Source organism: Saccostrea cucullata, unplaced genomic scaffold (genome assembly GCF_032062105.1).
Source record: "Saccostrea cucullata isolate Sc308-1 unplaced genomic scaffold, CSIRO_AGI_Scuc_v1 ctg1756, whole genome shotgun sequence".
NCBI classification, from domain to species: Eukaryota; Metazoa; Mollusca; class Bivalvia; order Ostreida; family Ostreidae; genus Saccostrea; species Saccostrea cuccullata.
Window position 1 is genome coordinate 39,566 of NW_026937535.1, and position 17,624 is coordinate 57,189.

General features: G+C 32.8%; 2 protein-coding genes across 2 annotated transcripts in view; one reads left to right on the plus strand and one right to left on the minus strand.

The window, feature by feature from the left end:
• The first annotated feature begins 1,908 nt into the window (after positions 1–1,908).
• On the plus strand, positions 1,909–3,393 carry LOC134248347 (uncharacterized). The gene has a single exon (XM_062730754.1). The coding sequence runs from the start codon at positions 1,909–1,911 to the stop codon at positions 3,391–3,393; it is 1,485 nt and encodes a 494-aa protein (XP_062586738.1).
• Positions 3,394–8,724: 5,331 nt separating this feature from the next.
• Positions 8,725–17,624, minus strand: part of LOC134248344 (transforming acidic coiled-coil-containing protein 1-like) — a 30,849-nt gene continuing 21,949 nt past the window's right edge. The window contains exons 8-17 of the mRNA XM_062730750.1: positions 16,648–16,710; positions 14,867–14,929; positions 14,200–14,220; positions 12,939–13,117; positions 12,417–12,460; positions 12,207–12,274; positions 11,861–11,953; positions 11,407–11,513; positions 10,866–10,986; positions 8,725–10,556 (exon numbers count right to left, since the gene is read on the minus strand). Coding sequence (XP_062586734.1) covers positions 10,494–10,556; positions 10,866–10,986; positions 11,407–11,513; positions 11,861–11,953; positions 12,207–12,274; positions 12,417–12,460; positions 12,939–13,117; positions 14,200–14,220; positions 14,867–14,929; positions 16,648–16,710 — 822 coding nt within the window. The 3' untranslated portion in view covers positions 8,725–10,493. The remainder of the gene's footprint in view (positions 10,557–10,865; positions 10,987–11,406; positions 11,514–11,860; positions 11,954–12,206; positions 12,275–12,416; positions 12,461–12,938; positions 13,118–14,199; positions 14,221–14,866; positions 14,930–16,647; positions 16,711–17,624) is intronic.

Sequence of the window (17,624 nt, forward strand, 5' to 3'; positions counted from 1 at the left end):
TCAGGGCTAGAGCTTCTATTTATCTTCTGTTTAGAACGAGATTTTTGCTTAGTTTTGAGATAATGTATATTTTTGGCAGATGAACATGATGAATATTCTGAGAATTTTTAAAGATACATTTACATGAATTTTTGTTACATTCTGAACATAAAGTTTCGAGAGGACGAAAGTTATTTTGCAGACTTAATGAAATACTCTCTGTATATTCGGCCAGACATTCATTGCCCCTAATCTAGTACGGACAGAACTTTTGTTTGTGGCCAGGTTCCCCACACTGCGAACAATCTACTTTGCTCCCATGTCTACAATTCGGGATGAATGGCCTTGTTCTCCACAGAAGTAGCAGCATGTACATTTCATCGTCGGATAAATGGATACCGTCCTTCCAGTATAAATGGGCTTTGAAAATTTGACTTGATTTGATCACTGTCGCACCATATTCTTCACACACAAAACGGATAGCTTCATTCACATCAATGATCAATGCATCTTTTCGAGGCATGACTTCACAAATGAAAACATTAATATTTGAGTTCCTCTTCTTTAGATTCATTATCATTTCGGAAAAATCATTTTCTACTGCTTCCATATTGCGTTTATTTGAAGCATCATTTCCTCCAGCCTGAATTATGACATTTTCTAGCGAAGACACATCGTATTCCTGTAGTTTCTTACGAATATAAGAAATACTGACTCCTCTGTTTGTACTCACACTAACATTTAAACGTAACCCACGGGTTTTAATTCGTTGCAGAATTGAACTGCCGATCAGGAGTGTAGTTTTCTGCTGGTTGCTAGATGTGGAATTACGTGTTTCTGGAAGAAACTGTTTCCTAGTTTCTGGTGCACAGGTTGTTGTGGTTCTGTGTTTGTAGAGTATTCTTTCATAGATACTTCTGTTATAACTGCAATGCACTGTACATGTCTAGAAGTGACATTGTTAGATGCCTTTGGCAGATCATTTGTACAATTGCCTTTATATTTGAGGACTGTACAGGTTGTCTGAGTACTTGAGCTGGTAAGACATTTATTTGCATTTTCACTCAGTTCCTTTTTTAACGACTCGATTTCCTGCGTTAAGCGATGAACAATTGATGAAAGTTCCTCTACACGTAAAGCAGAATCACAGCACCTGCTGCATTCGATAGGTTCCTCCTTGGTGTAGATGCCATTTGTGGCGGTGGTTGGGAAATAATGATATTTGTTTCATTTATGTCACATGCGTAAACACTTATTTCCTCAATGAATTTCTCGACCATGATGATGCTGAACTCCCCTGAATATGGAGTACCGAGGTGCTTCTGTAAATTGTAGCTGTAACAGATCTACAACTAGTCTTAAAACATGGCCATCCTCTTTAGAAGTTTTCTCACATAACAATTCCTGTTGAAAATATGAAAAAATAATTTCATATTTTTCTTGGTCAAAGTTCACAGTAAAGCTCCTCTTATTGGTGGTAACTTTCAGAAAGCCTGGTATGTCCACATTTATATGCAGGTCATCATGATTGTCACTTAATGGATTTGTGAATCCAGTAAAAGAATCCAGAAATGATCTAAAAAGGCTGGAACTTGAGCTCACATCCATCATTTGATCCACTACACAGTGATTATTGAAAACAGGACTTAATTTGTAATCCAATCAAGTATAATTACACTTTAGCTAAGCAGGTAGCTCAGGTAAAAAATAATAACAAAGTACTGTCATATAATGACAAAATACCATCATATATAATGACAAAGTACCAGCATACAATGACAAAGTACCGGCATATAACGAAAAATCTCCGTATATAGCAGTTACGGCGTTCCACAGTATGCATTATCTCTGAATGAATTTAAAAAGATTAAAAACCTGTAGTTATCTATTGCTAAGTCATTCTAACAGGCAAGCAGCACAAAAACAAACATGGCTGCCAGTGAAACAAAAAAATATCCACTGGGATCTCCTCTGGTGCACATTAAAACATGTGAATTCCATGAATTGCCTATTGATATTGTATGTGAGGACTGTGATGAATTGATTTGCAGCAATTGTGCCAAAACAGATCATAGAGATCATGATTGGAAAACTCTTACCACGGCAGCCATTGAAAGGAGGAGGGGTCTGCGGGAATTTCTGAAGAAGATCAAGGAAGAGGATCTGCCTGAAATTAATAAGAAGATGGAGAAGATTCCACAGCAGATCACAGAAAATAAAGAACTGTGTGATTTTGAGACTAAAAGACTACAGACGCACTTTGATAAGATAATTGCAGAGCTTACAAAATTCAAAAAACTTCAGGAAAAAATACTAAGGGACGATTTGATAAAAACGACTGACCAACTCAACCTGATTAAGTCTGAGTTAGAGAAGAAGAAGAGGGTGATCGTTAACACAGTGGAATTTATGGAGGAGAACAACAGCACCATGTCAGATTACGGCTTGATTGACAACCAAAGAGATCTGACAAAAATGCCGTCTGAATTGGAGATTGATATGACAAACTGTGAATATTCGGTAAGGTTTATTAGAGGGGAAATCAATGATAACTTACTTAAATTTTTGTTCGGAAAGACATTGGATTTAAGTGCTATTGATGTGGCTCAAATAAAGTCATTTCAATATGGAGATAAAGAAATACTTTACTTGGAGGCAATAAGTGAAGATCAATGTTACATAAAAGAACGTGGATCACAATGCATAGAAAAGGTTAACCAACAAGGCACAAAAGTACATAGAATTAGTATCACTGCTAATAACATGTGTGTGACTGATAATGGTGATGTTTATTTCACTAACTTCAGTAACCATTCCATCAGCTGTCTCTCACCATCAGGAACTGTCTCTACAGTCACCAGTACAGATTCACTGCAACCAGAAGGAATCTGTCAGTCAGTGGACTTTGGACTACTGGTCACCTTGAGAGATTTTCAATTAAATCCTTACAAATTAGAGTCACACAGCAGACGTCTGGTGAGACACATCACAGTGTCAGGTGACGTCATCCATGAGTATGAGTACCAGGAGGACGGTCAGACCAGATTGTTTACACATCCACTCAGGGTCACACAGAACAGTAATAGTGATCTCTGTGTTGTGAACAGTATAAGTTTAACTACCGGTGAAGTAGTGATTCTGTCTCCCTCTGGTCGTATGAAATCTGTATACCGTGGACAGAACCTGACAAAGAAATTTGATCCAACTGATATAGTGTGTGACTCCCTCTGTAACATCCTTGTTACTGATTATAACAACAAACAGATCCATCTACTGAGTCCTGATGGGGAGTTCCTGAAGTTCTTACTGACGGACAATGAAGTGATCCGTCCAGTCAGATTTTCACTACACAAGTCTACACTGTGGGTGGGATGCAGGGAAGGGGTTGTCAAAGTGTTTCAGTACAGACTCTGAATAGAATATGCTTGGACTGTATGAGCTTACAAACGACCATGCAAACTTGGGCTTCATTTTTTCGCATTTTTCATATGTAAAGCGTCTTTATCTAAAATCCTGAAGTGATGTCATCATCAAGTTATCCAGCCAGGTTCAAATAATTAATATTATATCTTAAATTTCTCAGAAGACTGACTAAGTCAAGCACTTTTAAAAAAAAAAAGTGTTTTAATATGGTCGATGTTAACGCCTTTAGAATTTTTTTTTCAATGAGCGTTAACTTGGTCAAAGTGCGTAATTCATCAAAGTGCAATGTAACCGATGACATTGGCCCAATGTTAGCATGCTATACAAGATATTTTATTTACCAATAAAGGGCCCCGAGGGGCATTTCAACATACACAAATGTACAATTTAAACATCCTTTTCTTTTTTTAACATAATAATTTTTTTATAGTTATATAAATGATCAAGTTACATAATATTATTGTTCTCAGTGTCAATGATCATACATAATACAAGTGTCCAGAAGAATGTCAATGATCACAACACAATACAAAAATGTGATGCTATACATGTATAAATTTAAATGGCTTAGCATGCATAAACATGATGATACAATCTAGGTAATTATACATTGGTTCTTTTACCATTTTCAGATATAAATTTTCCAAGTAAGCATAGAATTTCTTTATTTTCATTATTTAATATCCATATAAGTTTTTCAGCATGTGTCAAAGAAGAGAAGTTTGGGTTGATTTTTGATATTGTTTCCATTAATTGCAACCTTTCATTGCTGTATTTTGGACAAATGAGCAAAAAATGTTGTTCATCTTCAACTTCCTGTATATTACATTGAGAACACTTTCTAGATTCATGGGGTGAAGTACTAGCTAGTATCTTCCCCTTTCAATATTTAATTGATGTGCAGAAATGCGAAGTTTAGTGATATTTTTCCTCTGATCATAGTTATTAACAATTTGAAGATAGTGTTCTCTTCCAAAATTGGTTTTGAAGCTGGAATAAGTTCTTGGTTTACCATCATTTTGCTGCCCATTTTCTCTATACCATTGGTTTATAAAATATTGTCTTAGAATACATGATGACTTCTTTTTTTAAATGAACAAGTACTATATTTTGATAAGACAATAGTTTTGAAAGCAGTTAAATGACCCAAAATTGTCTCAATGGATGCAAACCATGATGGTTTATTTTCTAAAAAGAGGCTTTTTGAGACGGAGTATGCTTCTTTGAGTAGGACAAACTATGGATGTAATATTTCTAGTCGAAACCAGTAACTTAACATAGCTTTAATAATAGAATGATACAGTGGAAATCTACCTAGCTCAGATAGAACTGCAAAGTTTGTTGACTTTCTATGCACTTCAAGTATAGCCTTGCAATATTTAATGTGCATTGTTTCACATTTTAATTTGTTAAATATTTTGTCCATTGTAATATCTTTGTTTTGAAATTTAGAAGAAAAGGGGTTGAAAGCCCCCCAAATTTCACATCCATACAGAAGAATAGGAGCAATGGTATGATCAAATAAATGAAGGTTAATATTGACATTATGACAACTGGACATAATTTCTCTCTGTAATTTTGAACATGCTTTCAAGACCTTCTTATATAATTCATTTTGAGCAAAGGTAAAAGAACCTGAGTTACAAAAGTAAATACCAAGATATTTGTATTGTTGAACACATTCAATCAACTTATTTTGAAAAGAAAACTGTTCTGATATTTTTTTTCCAGCTCTGTTAAAAATCATAATTTTTGTCTTGGATAAGTTAACATTTAGACACCAATCATTACAATATTTGTCAAATACATCAAGTTTTGATTGTAAGATTCGAAGTGCTTGATAGCAAGATTAAATCATCAGCATACATTAAACAGTGTATTATGTGATCATTAAGAGTAACAGAATCTAAAGAGTTATCCATGTATTTCGGCAAATCATTTATAAATATTTTAAACAGATTTGGGCTCAAGTTATCACCTTGCTTAACACCTTGTTGGATTGGAAAAAATCAGTAATTCGATTATGGATTTTTATACATGGAATACTTCTTTGATACATTTCTTTGACAATATTGTAAAACTTCTGTCCAACTTCTATCTGAAGAAGTTTAATTTTTATCCCAGTATGTATAACAGTATCAAAAGCCTTATGAAAATCTACAAAACTATATATATGGGAAAACACTTGCTGTGGCCTTCAACTCGACTTTTAGATATATCGACGACGTAGTGTCAATAAACAATGGTAATTTCCATTCCTACGTCGATACGATATATCCTAATGAGTTGAGATAAAAGATACCACAGTATACATTTTATTTGGCTGCATTTTATTTCCGGAGTTTTTGGTAATTATCAACTTTTCATTTCCGACATTTTTCAAATACACATGTAGTACCTATAGTAATAGATTTGATATCTTTACTTATGAACGATTTAAAGGAATAAATCATTGTAATCCATTTTTTTTAAATCTATCAGTAACTTGGACATAAGTATGGTGCTGTCACTGACATTTAATTTAGTGTTCATTAAATGTGGTGAAAAAGTTTTATGCTCATTGAACTCTTTTAACTAACCTTAGTGCTACATGTATCCATATATGTATAGATGTTTGTTTTTTTTTTTAAATTACTAATATTTTTAGTGTAAATACTTTTGAAATTCCATTTTCTTTTACTTTGAAAACATTGAATTGCCGCACAGGTAAATTCCGGAAATGAAAAAAAAAAAATTATGTCGGAAATGAAAACAAAAGATGTCGGAAATGCTATGCATATTTCCGGAAATGAATTTCAGCGTTTTATTTATATATTTCCATATAAACAAAACGTGCCATGTTTTGTTAACATAGATTAAATATGCTAATATATGTTCGATCAAAGCATTTCTTTTTAAATATGATTAGACAGTTTCTAGTGATTTGCTGAATCTTGTTTTTATAAATATGATTTTTTTTATATGTAAACATGCAAAAACAAGGCACAAGTCTTGTCTACATTATGAAGAATTTTAAGTTCTGTATCTCTTTTAATTGTAAATCAACAAATGATGTTCAAATTTTTGCTGATCATTAGCATTGCCTTAGGTAGGAATTGTAAACAATAAAACTGGTTTAAAAAAAATCAGGCGAAAGTGTTCCCATGTCCCTTTAAGACTCATTTTGAAACAAGAGACCTTGTGAATGGCTCTGCATGTATGTAAATACGTACGTCGATGTCTGATAAGAGTTTACTACTAATTTTTTAATGAACGCACACATAAGACTGAGTATACATATACATTTTATTTATATATTTCCATAAAAACAAAATGTAATTAAAACTTATCTATCACAAAATTTACGCAGAATAAATTGAATATCAAATTAATGGTACAAATTCTAAAACATTTCTTTTTTCGTTGAAGTACCCTTTTCTATTTCAGATTTTTTAAAATCAGAAAATATGACAAGCATCAGGAATTCATTTTTTATTAATAAAATATCTGGGTCAATTTCTTATGTGAAAAATAAAAATTCTAGCAATTAAAGATGCATGTATTTTTAAACTCATAAATAATTCACACTCTAACTGGACCCATGACCTCACATGCAGGCCATGAATTTCACAATTTTACTTGGATTTCAATGCCTATGCCAGCCTGCCAAAAGTTTCACTGCTTGATGGGTCAGAGTAAATTAAAGAGGAAGATTTTTAGAGATTGCATTTTGATAATTTTAGCCTCACCCTCAAGCCCCAGGGATTTAAAGACCATGAAACTCAATGTTTTGTTTATTCATCTTTACCCATAGATGCTACAAGATATAATTTTCTGAAATAAAAGAAAAAGTGAGCAAGCTCACATACCCCACGCTCCCCCAAAACTCTAAGTGCTGCAAATCCCAGAAAAAATGAAAGAATCGGAATTTCCCGGTAATATGCACATCTACACATTGTGTCCTAAATATCTGCAAAGTTTGATGAAATTCTGTGCTGCGGTTTATGAGGAGTTGCGCTGACAATCTGTTCATCACTATATTCAAGATATCCCCAAAAATCTAAGTTGTAAAGTGCCGAAATTCCCGGAAAAATAAAGGATTCGGAATTTCTTGGTAAAATGCACATCTATACATTGTGTCCTAAATATCTGCAAAGTCTGACGAAATTCTGTGCAGCGGTTTATGAGGAGTTGCACTGACAAAATCTTCATCTCTATATTCAAGGTATGGCCAAAAATCTAAGTTGAAAAGTGTGGAAATTCTAAGAAAAAATAAGGAATCGGAATTTCCTGGTAATATGCACATCTGCACACTGTGTCCTAAATATCTCCAAAGTTTGACGAAATTCTGTGCAGCGGTTTATGAGGAGTTGCGCTGACAAACTGTTCATCTCTATATTCAAGGTATGGCCAAATGCCTAAGTTAAAAAGTGCGGAAATTCCCGGAAAAAATAATGGAATCGGAATTTCCTGGTAATATGCACATCTACACACTGTGTCCTAAATACCTGCAAAGTTTGACGAAATTCTGTGCAGCGGTTTATGAGGAGTTGCGCTGACAAACTCTTCATCTCTATATAAAGGTATGGCCAAAAACCTAAGTTTTTAGTGCGGAAATTCTAAGAAAAAATAAAGAATCGGAATTTCCTGGTAATATGCACATCTGCACATTGTATCCTAAATATCTGCAAAGTTTGACAAAATTCTGTGCAGCGGTTTATGAGGAGTTGCGCTGACAAACTGTTCATCTCTATATTCAAGATATGGTCAAATGCCTAAGTTAAAAAGGGCGGAAATTCCCGGAAAAAATAATGGAATTGGAATTTCCTGGTAATATGCACATCTACACATTGTGTCCTAAATACCTGCAAAGTTTGACGAAATTCTGTGTAGCGGTTTATGAGGAGTTGCGCTGACAAACTGTTCATCTCTATATTCAAGGTATGGCCAAATGCCTAAGCTAAAAAGTGCGGAAATTCCCGGAAAAAATAATGGAATCGGAATTTCCTGGTAATATGCACATCTACAAATTGTGTCCTAAATACCTGCAAAGTTTGACGAAATTCTGTGCAGCGGTTTATGAGGAGTTGCGCTGACAAAAAAAAAAGGACTGACTGACTGACTGACTGACACTCTGACGGACGGGTCAAAAACATTATACCTCACGCAACTAGTTGCGTGGGGTATAATTAGTTCAGCATTTTTAGAGAGGCCTAAAGTTCAAATGTTAACATACAACCACTGGCATTAAATTAGCCAAACACTGGTTAGGACCTTTATAATAAAGAGCTCACATCAATATCTTTGTTGCGTAAGCAGTCCAAGAAGAAACAACCACTACAATTTCTCATCTCTGAATTTTTAATAAAAATCATAGTATATCAAATAACATGCACAAGTGAAATTGCAACAAAATGACCAGATATGATAAAATGTGTAATCATGGCAACTGCAGACTTTAATTTATTGTACAACATTCTGAACTCAATATTTATACAAATTTGTAAACACACAATTCCTATGTACTGTATTCTCATCGCATTGCTGATATAACAAAATTATTGAATAAAAGATTTCCACCTTGTAATTAGGATTTACCTTTCAAAATATTTCTAGGAGTAGATTTATTGATTTTGACTTCCTCCATTTCTGCACTAGATTTAAATATTTCAGCATATGATATTTATAATATGGATGCAAATTTTATTTTGAATAATATTTTTATCTCTTCCCTTTTTTCTCTTGTGAAAATCATTTTCTTCAAAAGTGTGCTGGTAGTCAACCCAGAACAGGCAATTTCTAGCAAACTTGATCCATATATATCATGAATTATAAATGGTGTAAATGATACTATGCTTATTCTGTATGTATGTTTCTATGTAATGTTTATCATTTGAAAATTTTCATTTCATAAAATGCCTGTGAGACAGTGCACCTGTGTATATGTATAGTGTATTGAAAAATCAGTCATGGGGATGCAGTGCAATAAACGAGATTTAATTCCTCTTCAAAATCAAACAAAGCACCAAAAAATAAACCTAGCATAAATTTGTAAAATTAAAATAGTGTACATTGTGACAAATTTGTATCAATCAATCATTGTGAATGTGGTTATTTGGTGTTTTACGGGTTTTGTGAATTAATTGCAGGGTCCTCATTATACAATTTTTTATGATATTTATATCCATCACGAAATGATCTTAAAAATCATCCTCACATTAAACTCTCTTATCTGTTTTTTACGGTGATCATCACTTTACCTAAGGAGGATAACTCTTGCAAAACCTATCAACAGTTGTTGAAATATATATGAAAATCATGATAATTCTATACATACATGTACATATCAGGGAACAATGAACCGTAAATGACACTTTGAAGAATTTTAAATAATATAAATAGCTATAATGATGAACATACATCCCTCATTCCTATACTTTTCATATGTTCAAAGTTTCAGCACAATTTATAAGTACATTTGAAATTCAAGGTGTAACAATTCGTTCAGTAACATATATATCATAGGAATATCATTTTCACAGCAAATAAAATTTGCATTGTAAACATAACAAACTGTAATAATACATAGTAAAATATTTCTGAAACAATAAATTCTGTATTCTGTTATTAACAAGAACAAAAATGGTTTTTGTATCACATTGGGTACCCAGTTTATCGGTTTCTCTCTTTCAAACAAAGTCATGTACCTGAATTTTATTAGGGAAAAAATGAGTATAATGTATATCAAAAGTAACAATTATTGTGTACAAATAGAAGCTTTATGTTAGTTGTAAGCATGTTAGAAGCAGAAAAAAATCAAATTTTTTGTTCAAATTCAATTAAGATCATAATAATTAAGCTTATACTGGAGGCAAAAAATTAATGAACGTTGACAGCATATATTCATATAAATCATGAATCAGATTCATAAAATGACATATATCAAAACTGAGTGATGAATAATAATGGCAGTTCTCCAAAAGCAGGTATTCATTTTCAATAAAGCACTCTAATTACCAAGTCATTCAATCTCGAGGAATTTATATGAAACTTGGTGAACAGTCTCATGTATGGAGTTGGGTTGATAACAGTACACTGATATGGAAGTGTTTTCAGCTTCCAACTTTTGCTATCAGTTCATCACATATTGAGGTCAATTCTTCATTTTCTTTTACCTGACAGGCAAAAAATATGATTAGTAAGAAAACAGAAAACTGAAAAGTCAAAAAGATGTGAATGTAATTGAAAAACTCCCATAAATTTTTTTCACCCACCCCTGAGAGTTTCGATCTTTTAGATCCACCACTGAGAGAACAAACATTTAGATCCACTTCTGAGAGTAACAAATTTTTACATCCACCCCTGAGAGTAACCATCCTTTAGATCCATCCCCTGTAACTAACATTTAGATCCACTCCCTGTAACTAACATTTAGATCCATCCCCTGTAACTCACATTAAGATCCATCCCCTGAGACTATTTACCTTTTGATCCAGTGACCTCTGTAGACTCTGGACTTGAAGTTCCGCTTTCTTCACCGCCGCCTCCAGACGAGCGATGTCTGATGCTGCCGCCTTACGAGTGCGCTCCATTTCATTGTTAGCACTACAATATATAGACAAAATCAAAAGATTTCTTAAACTGTGGACCAGCAGAGGCATTTTTCAGAATTATTCAAAATTTTCCAAAAAAATATTGCATAACACTTTATTCCTGTCAAAAATAAGATGAGAAAAAACATGACAGGTATGTTATTGAAGTAGTTTTCGTATATTATATCAATTCTTAATTCTTCTTTTAGGATTGCACATATTTAATGCTGCAGTCAGGTATTTCTTACCAATGACAAAATTTATGTACATCTATATTAGTACTAACTAAAGATTTAAATGCGCAATCAGAGAAAATTATTGCTGGATGGTCTGGACACAGGGCATATCAATCAGGTCGTGAGTATAAACACTTGTTAATATGCTGATTTTTATGATACTTTGGCCTTCTGTATGACACGTGGACAATACTCACCTGTCAATCTTGGTCTCTGCCTGCTGTACAAATTCCTGTAGTTTGTCCTCGGCGACCTTTAGTTTACTCTGGTAGTCCTGGATACACTTCTTTAATACTTCCTCATTCTACAATAGAGAATAGTTGATAAACATTCCACAACAGTCCACGTATGATGAACCCTCTTTCTCTTTCATAATTATTCAATCTCGGGTATAGACATTAACTTTCAGATTCACTTGTCCATAGGGCATATGAACTCAAATTTTGATTTGTCCAAAGGCAAAACTTGGTTGCCCAAATTTTGGAAAGAAGAAAATACTGGTATTTTAATTTAAAAGGTTAGGCTGAAATCAGCTTTTTGTATGCAACCAATGTCAAAAAGTAAAACTATTCTAACAGTTTTTTTTTTTGCTTTTTGTTAGTTTTTAAAGTGCTGACATTTATATAACACTATAGCGCACAACATAGTTACCTTTTTGAACCCCTCCACAACACCCTTTGTTTTCTCGTATCGTCTGTGCAAATCTGAAAATGAGGCTTCCACTCCTTGAAGATCTTCTAAGGCCTGCAAATATGTGCAGTATATAAATAACTAAAAATGTTCTCAGTTTAATGGATTGCCATTTTAAAAAATCTGAACCACCAAAAGGAAGCCCCCAATACTTTGAAGCAAATTTTATATTTCAAATATCTTCATACATGTACTAAGATTTCTTGATTGTGGAGTCTGGAGTATATATTTGACCAGGATTAAGATCTCAACATACAATATGCATAAAAATGATAATGAATTTTCTACTGTTTGTTGTTTTGTTTACCTGGTCTCTCTCCTTGACGACTTCTTCAAATGTCTGTTGGGATTCATTCACCGATCTCTCTTTTTCACCTATCAAAAGAAAATAAACAACATGTAAACTCTCAAAGATTCTGCTTTCTAAGATATAAATTCTATATCTAGTTATCATGGTTATCATATTCAAGTTAAGTGGGGGTATTTAATTGTTTAAAATCAACTTTTCACTACTCACTGTGTAACTGGGCAATAGTCTTCTCAAACTCGGCAACAACTGCCCTACAAAACAAAGACAGCAAAATGCATAACTACAAAAAAATTTATTTTAATGCTTACAATATTTCTATTTCCTGATCACTTTTAAATACCGATTAGGTTCCTCATCATTTGTTAATGTAAATACTTGTCAAACGTTCAGCTTTTTCATTCATGGACCTGACATTAATTTCCTTCAATACAACCCTATTCTGAGCTGATCTGATCATGCATGTAAATAAATGTACCACATTCAAAAACTACAATTTTCATTAATACCTTAATATAGGCACATCTTTCTACTACCATCTCATTCTAAATTGATCTCATCTATACTGTCCAATTAAGCTTGACCTCATCATCACTAAAATATTCCTCATTTGATAATGACCTAATAAACACTATCATTAACCACAATCATCACCCCTATCTAGACTCCCTCCCCCCCATCATTACCCCTTTCTAAATTGTCCTCTCAATCTTTACCCCTTTTTAGACTGACCTCATGTCCTCATTGGTTGCCTTGTACAGTTTGTTTTGTTCCTGTAGCTCTGTGATGACTTTGTCCCGAGCCCCCAGTTTCTGGCTCCATTCTCGCTCCTTGTTTAGGAGTCGGGCCTGAAAGTCCAGCTCTAACTCCTGCTTTATTTTGTTCACATCAGACTGTGAGTATTTTAGCACCTGTTGAGAATTAATTAAATAAATTTAAATTTAGATATTACATATTTTACATAAATAAAAAAATCTGAGGATTAATTTTTACACAATATCAAATTATGAAAATAATTTTTGATTTTGTTTTTCATGATACATTGTAATGGATATCTACTATTGATATTGGGGTATATGCATGCAATCAATATAATCAGGTACCCATGTTAATGAGTACCTGAATCTATACAAATTATACTGTATATGAATCCTGTAATATTTCCCCTCTTCCCTACTGTAAATAAACCTTAGGAATATACAAGAAAATATTGATCATTACAAATTTTAGTTCATTTATATAAATTATTTACACAAGGTATGGGGTTTGGGAGAAGGGTGAAAGAATCAGTTTCATCAAAACCAAGAAATGTTTTAATTATAGAATGAATTGTTTTTCACCAGTTTCAGAAAAACAAATCTTTACACATATTAGTTACTTTGTCACAGAGTTGGGTGGGTATAGATAAAATGACATGGGTGCTGTAACAAGGTGTTAGTCCATTAACCAATCACCATCCAGGTCAAAGTTCAACAAACAGGTGATCATATATTACATTGTGTGAGGACACACAAAATCTACTGTTCTCTGAATCTTAAAAGAAAGCTGTATTATCTATTTCCTGTACTATATATGCAGTGATAGAAACTCTTCAGATTTTTCTCTGTTTGAAAGCAGTTCTATATCCTTAACTTATGAAATGATTATTTCCTCACTGAAAGCAGGAAGTCACAGAAGCCGTGTCTGTTATAAATGGGTTTAACTGAACTGCAGAGTTCTAAAGATACTAAACAAGCAACAAACTCTCATAAAAATTTTTTTTTTTATTTGTCTTACTTCAAGTGAAATAGTTGTTTTTAAAATTACCTTATCCAGAGGTAGGTATATGTATTCATGAAATTTACATCAGTAAAAGAGTAGAAAAACCAGCACTGACTCTTTTAAAGCATCAGTCATGTTTCATCTTACACTAATTGGCTTAAGATGGATTCAGAGAACAGTAGACAAGGATACAGGTATTTTAGCACTACCTAGGTAAGCCACACACATCTACCTTATTATTGCTGCTCTGTTCCTAGAGTAATTACAGGTACAACACAGGTAAACACAGGTTAATAAGGTAATAATTATATCTAACATATACACATGTATTATATCTTACATCTACATGTAAGTATAAAGTACAACTAAAAGCATCAATACAACAGGTTTGCACTATCATAACATGACTTTGGATTATCTAGGTCTAACATTATTTTACAAATTAATTGATATTTACTAGAAAAAGCATATTGGATAGACACATAGGTTCTATTTCTATGGAAAAACTAAACTGAAATTCTACAATATATGTATAATGTCTACACTTGTCTTGAAGATCGTGATTAAGTTTCACAATAAGTGAAAAAATCAACATACTGTAACATACTGTTATAATAGTTAAAGTGTCTGTACAATGTATGACAATTTTGCTTTAAATTAGCTGTATATCATTGCAATTTTTGCAGTGTTATACACCCAATTAAGTTTGAATATCCCTCTGAGAAGAGAGATAACTCCAGAATAAATTAAATCCAAAATACCTGAAAATTCTTTTCCTCAGGTGTAGTCTAAATAGCCACCTACTTGAATAACTATTTAAGGTTGTAAACTGATTTTTCATTGTGTTGTACATTACATACTGACTGGATACAATATTACATTTGTTGTGATTTACATACCTGGACTAGATGTACAATATTGTTATCAACCGGAGATTTCGCCTCTGTCATTTCTTTACCATCCTGTCAAAACAAAACAATGTCTTCAAACAGACATTTTCTGTTATTTATAATTGTATTGTCTACAAAATGCAAATATTTTTCAAGCACACTTCCTTCTTTGGGAAATCAGATGAAAACTTATTTCTTGTTTCCAATTCAGAAATTTTCTGATTTTGACAAAACTCTCTTTAAAAAAAAAATAGAAAGAAAATCATTGTTAAGGGATAAATCTTAAAAATTTATGTATGAGCCAATTTTCATGCTTTTAAAGTTTGGATGGGACCAGAAAATTATAGTATTTAGATGCACTGTTACACCAATTCTAATCTACCAACTACTAATGCTGCAACTATAGACAAGACTAAAATAACACACATATGTTAAAAAACTAAATTTCCAACATTCTGTGCACTCACAGTAAACCAATGCATACACATGCTCAAATAATACATGTAAAAGCTTAATAATGTGTACTTCATTAATACTGACAGTGATACCTGTGAAAATTTCACCAATATATATAGTAACACACTAATAAGAATGAACTTCTGTATGGTACTCAGTTTAAAACAGTACTAATGCTTGGTGTTCCCTGAAAGTTACATATGCATGTTATAATAGATATATACTGATATAAGGATATGTGACGTATATAATATGATGTTCTATGTCTAATGTACAAATCATGAAACCTACAAATGGTTATGTACAAAAGACAACATACAATGGTTTTTCTGCTTAACACTGAAAGCAAGTGAAACTTAACAGAGTACCAAATGGAATATGAAATCTTAGCAGAATTTGTTCATTTGAGACAGCATCAATGCTCGCAGATCAATGTGACTTATCCTTGCCCTGTTGTTCTTTAGAACAATATGTAAAGATTATTTTCAATATTATCCTTATTAAAACTGTGTAGCCATATTGTTGCTTCATCACACCCCAAAGGGCCATGATTTGAACAATTTCATTTCATTCTACATTATTCCCGTAGCTTACACATAGGCTTCTTCTTTTCTGGCCTAGTGGTTCCTGATAAAATAAATTTTTGAAACCATGCCCTTTATTTGCCTTTTCTTGATTATTTCCCATTTGAATGAATGGGTGACCTTCATCTGAACAAACGTAAGATTATCCCCTTCAGCAAAGGATACTTCCCCATACTCTATGCAAAGTTTGCTTGACATTAGCTCATTGGTTCTAAAGAAGAAAAATGTGAAACATTTACAAAGACAACAAAAGGCAATAGAAAAATTTTGATCAGTAAAAAGCACTTGAGCATTTAGCTCAGGTGAGCTAAAATGCTGGAATAAGAGCAGATCTTTACTTAAAGCCGACATGCACAGCTGTACTTCAACAAGTTTATTATTCATAGTCAAAGTATGACACAGCATCATGACTGTTGAGTTTTAAACTTTTCACTTGCTCTGTTTAAGCAACTGAAGCTTAAGTCTGCCATTGCTTAGGCCTTTTTAAGATAAAAACATGCTGAAAATATTTTATTTGAAATGAAAAAAAAATCATGCAAAAGTCTCAGCATAAATGAGTCCTTAAATTCACCTTACGTTTGAAGAAAAAAAATATTGAAAACATCCAGTACACAAGACAAAATGCAACTCCATTATGCAACACAATGTCAGCAGATTAGTTAGAAAAAGGCTGGTTATGGAACAGAAAAAGAAGGGGTAATATATTTATTATCACAGATTCTGAAGTCTGTAATTGTTTGTGGAGAATACCTTCTTAGGTGGATATTCGTAAGCGTCGTAGTATTTCAATTCGTCAGTTTCATCACTGTTGTTCTGAACAGGATAAAAAATGTCAAAAAATCACTGGTCAAGCTTGTAACACTCAAAACATATGTGTTAGGTTAACTTTATGATTTATTTTCCATTGTAAAAAATACATGATTTTACAAATTCATTGCAATGAGTCCCTCAACTCTTGCACACAAAGCAGCAATCTGTATGAAGTTAGAACACACTGTTTTGTCTGAATCAATTAAGTTCCGATTTTTTCTTAAGAAAATATTGAATTTTTTTTTTTAATTCTGAAAAATCCATTCTAGTCAGATTTATTGTACAAGATTCTACCAGATTTTTTAATTTTAATTTTTTGTTGTTGATGTTAAACTGTATAGAATAAATTTTGGTTGACAAGAATCACTGGAAAAATGTATGAAAATAGCAATTCTGTTGAATATAAAATCAATTATTTGGCAATAAAACTTAATTAAAAAATCAAAACATTCTATTCATTAACCTCTACCATGTTCTTAACGAATATTTGCCTCTAAATCAAATATTTATTTTTTAATTAGTAAAATGATGTGTAAGAGAAAGGGATGGGTAGGGAAGATATAAACCAGGATAGATGAAAATCATTCTGAGGTTTACAACAATTAAATGTTTATATGGCACATTATGATTTACAACATCATCTAAAGAATACTTCCTGTTACAGATACCATAATCTCAATCCATAATAATCAAATCATACACACACCCCATTCAGTACCATTAACTTCTCTACTCTCAGTCTAACATGAACTTTACGTACAGAACACAACAGATGTTAATTTCAGATGTCAACACTGTTATTGTCAAGAATGGTCAATACACAACAAACATGCCTTTCACTATAACTTCTAACTTATGAACTGCTTATGTATTGAAGTGGAAAAGTTATTGTTTTATCAAGATGTATTCTGTGGATA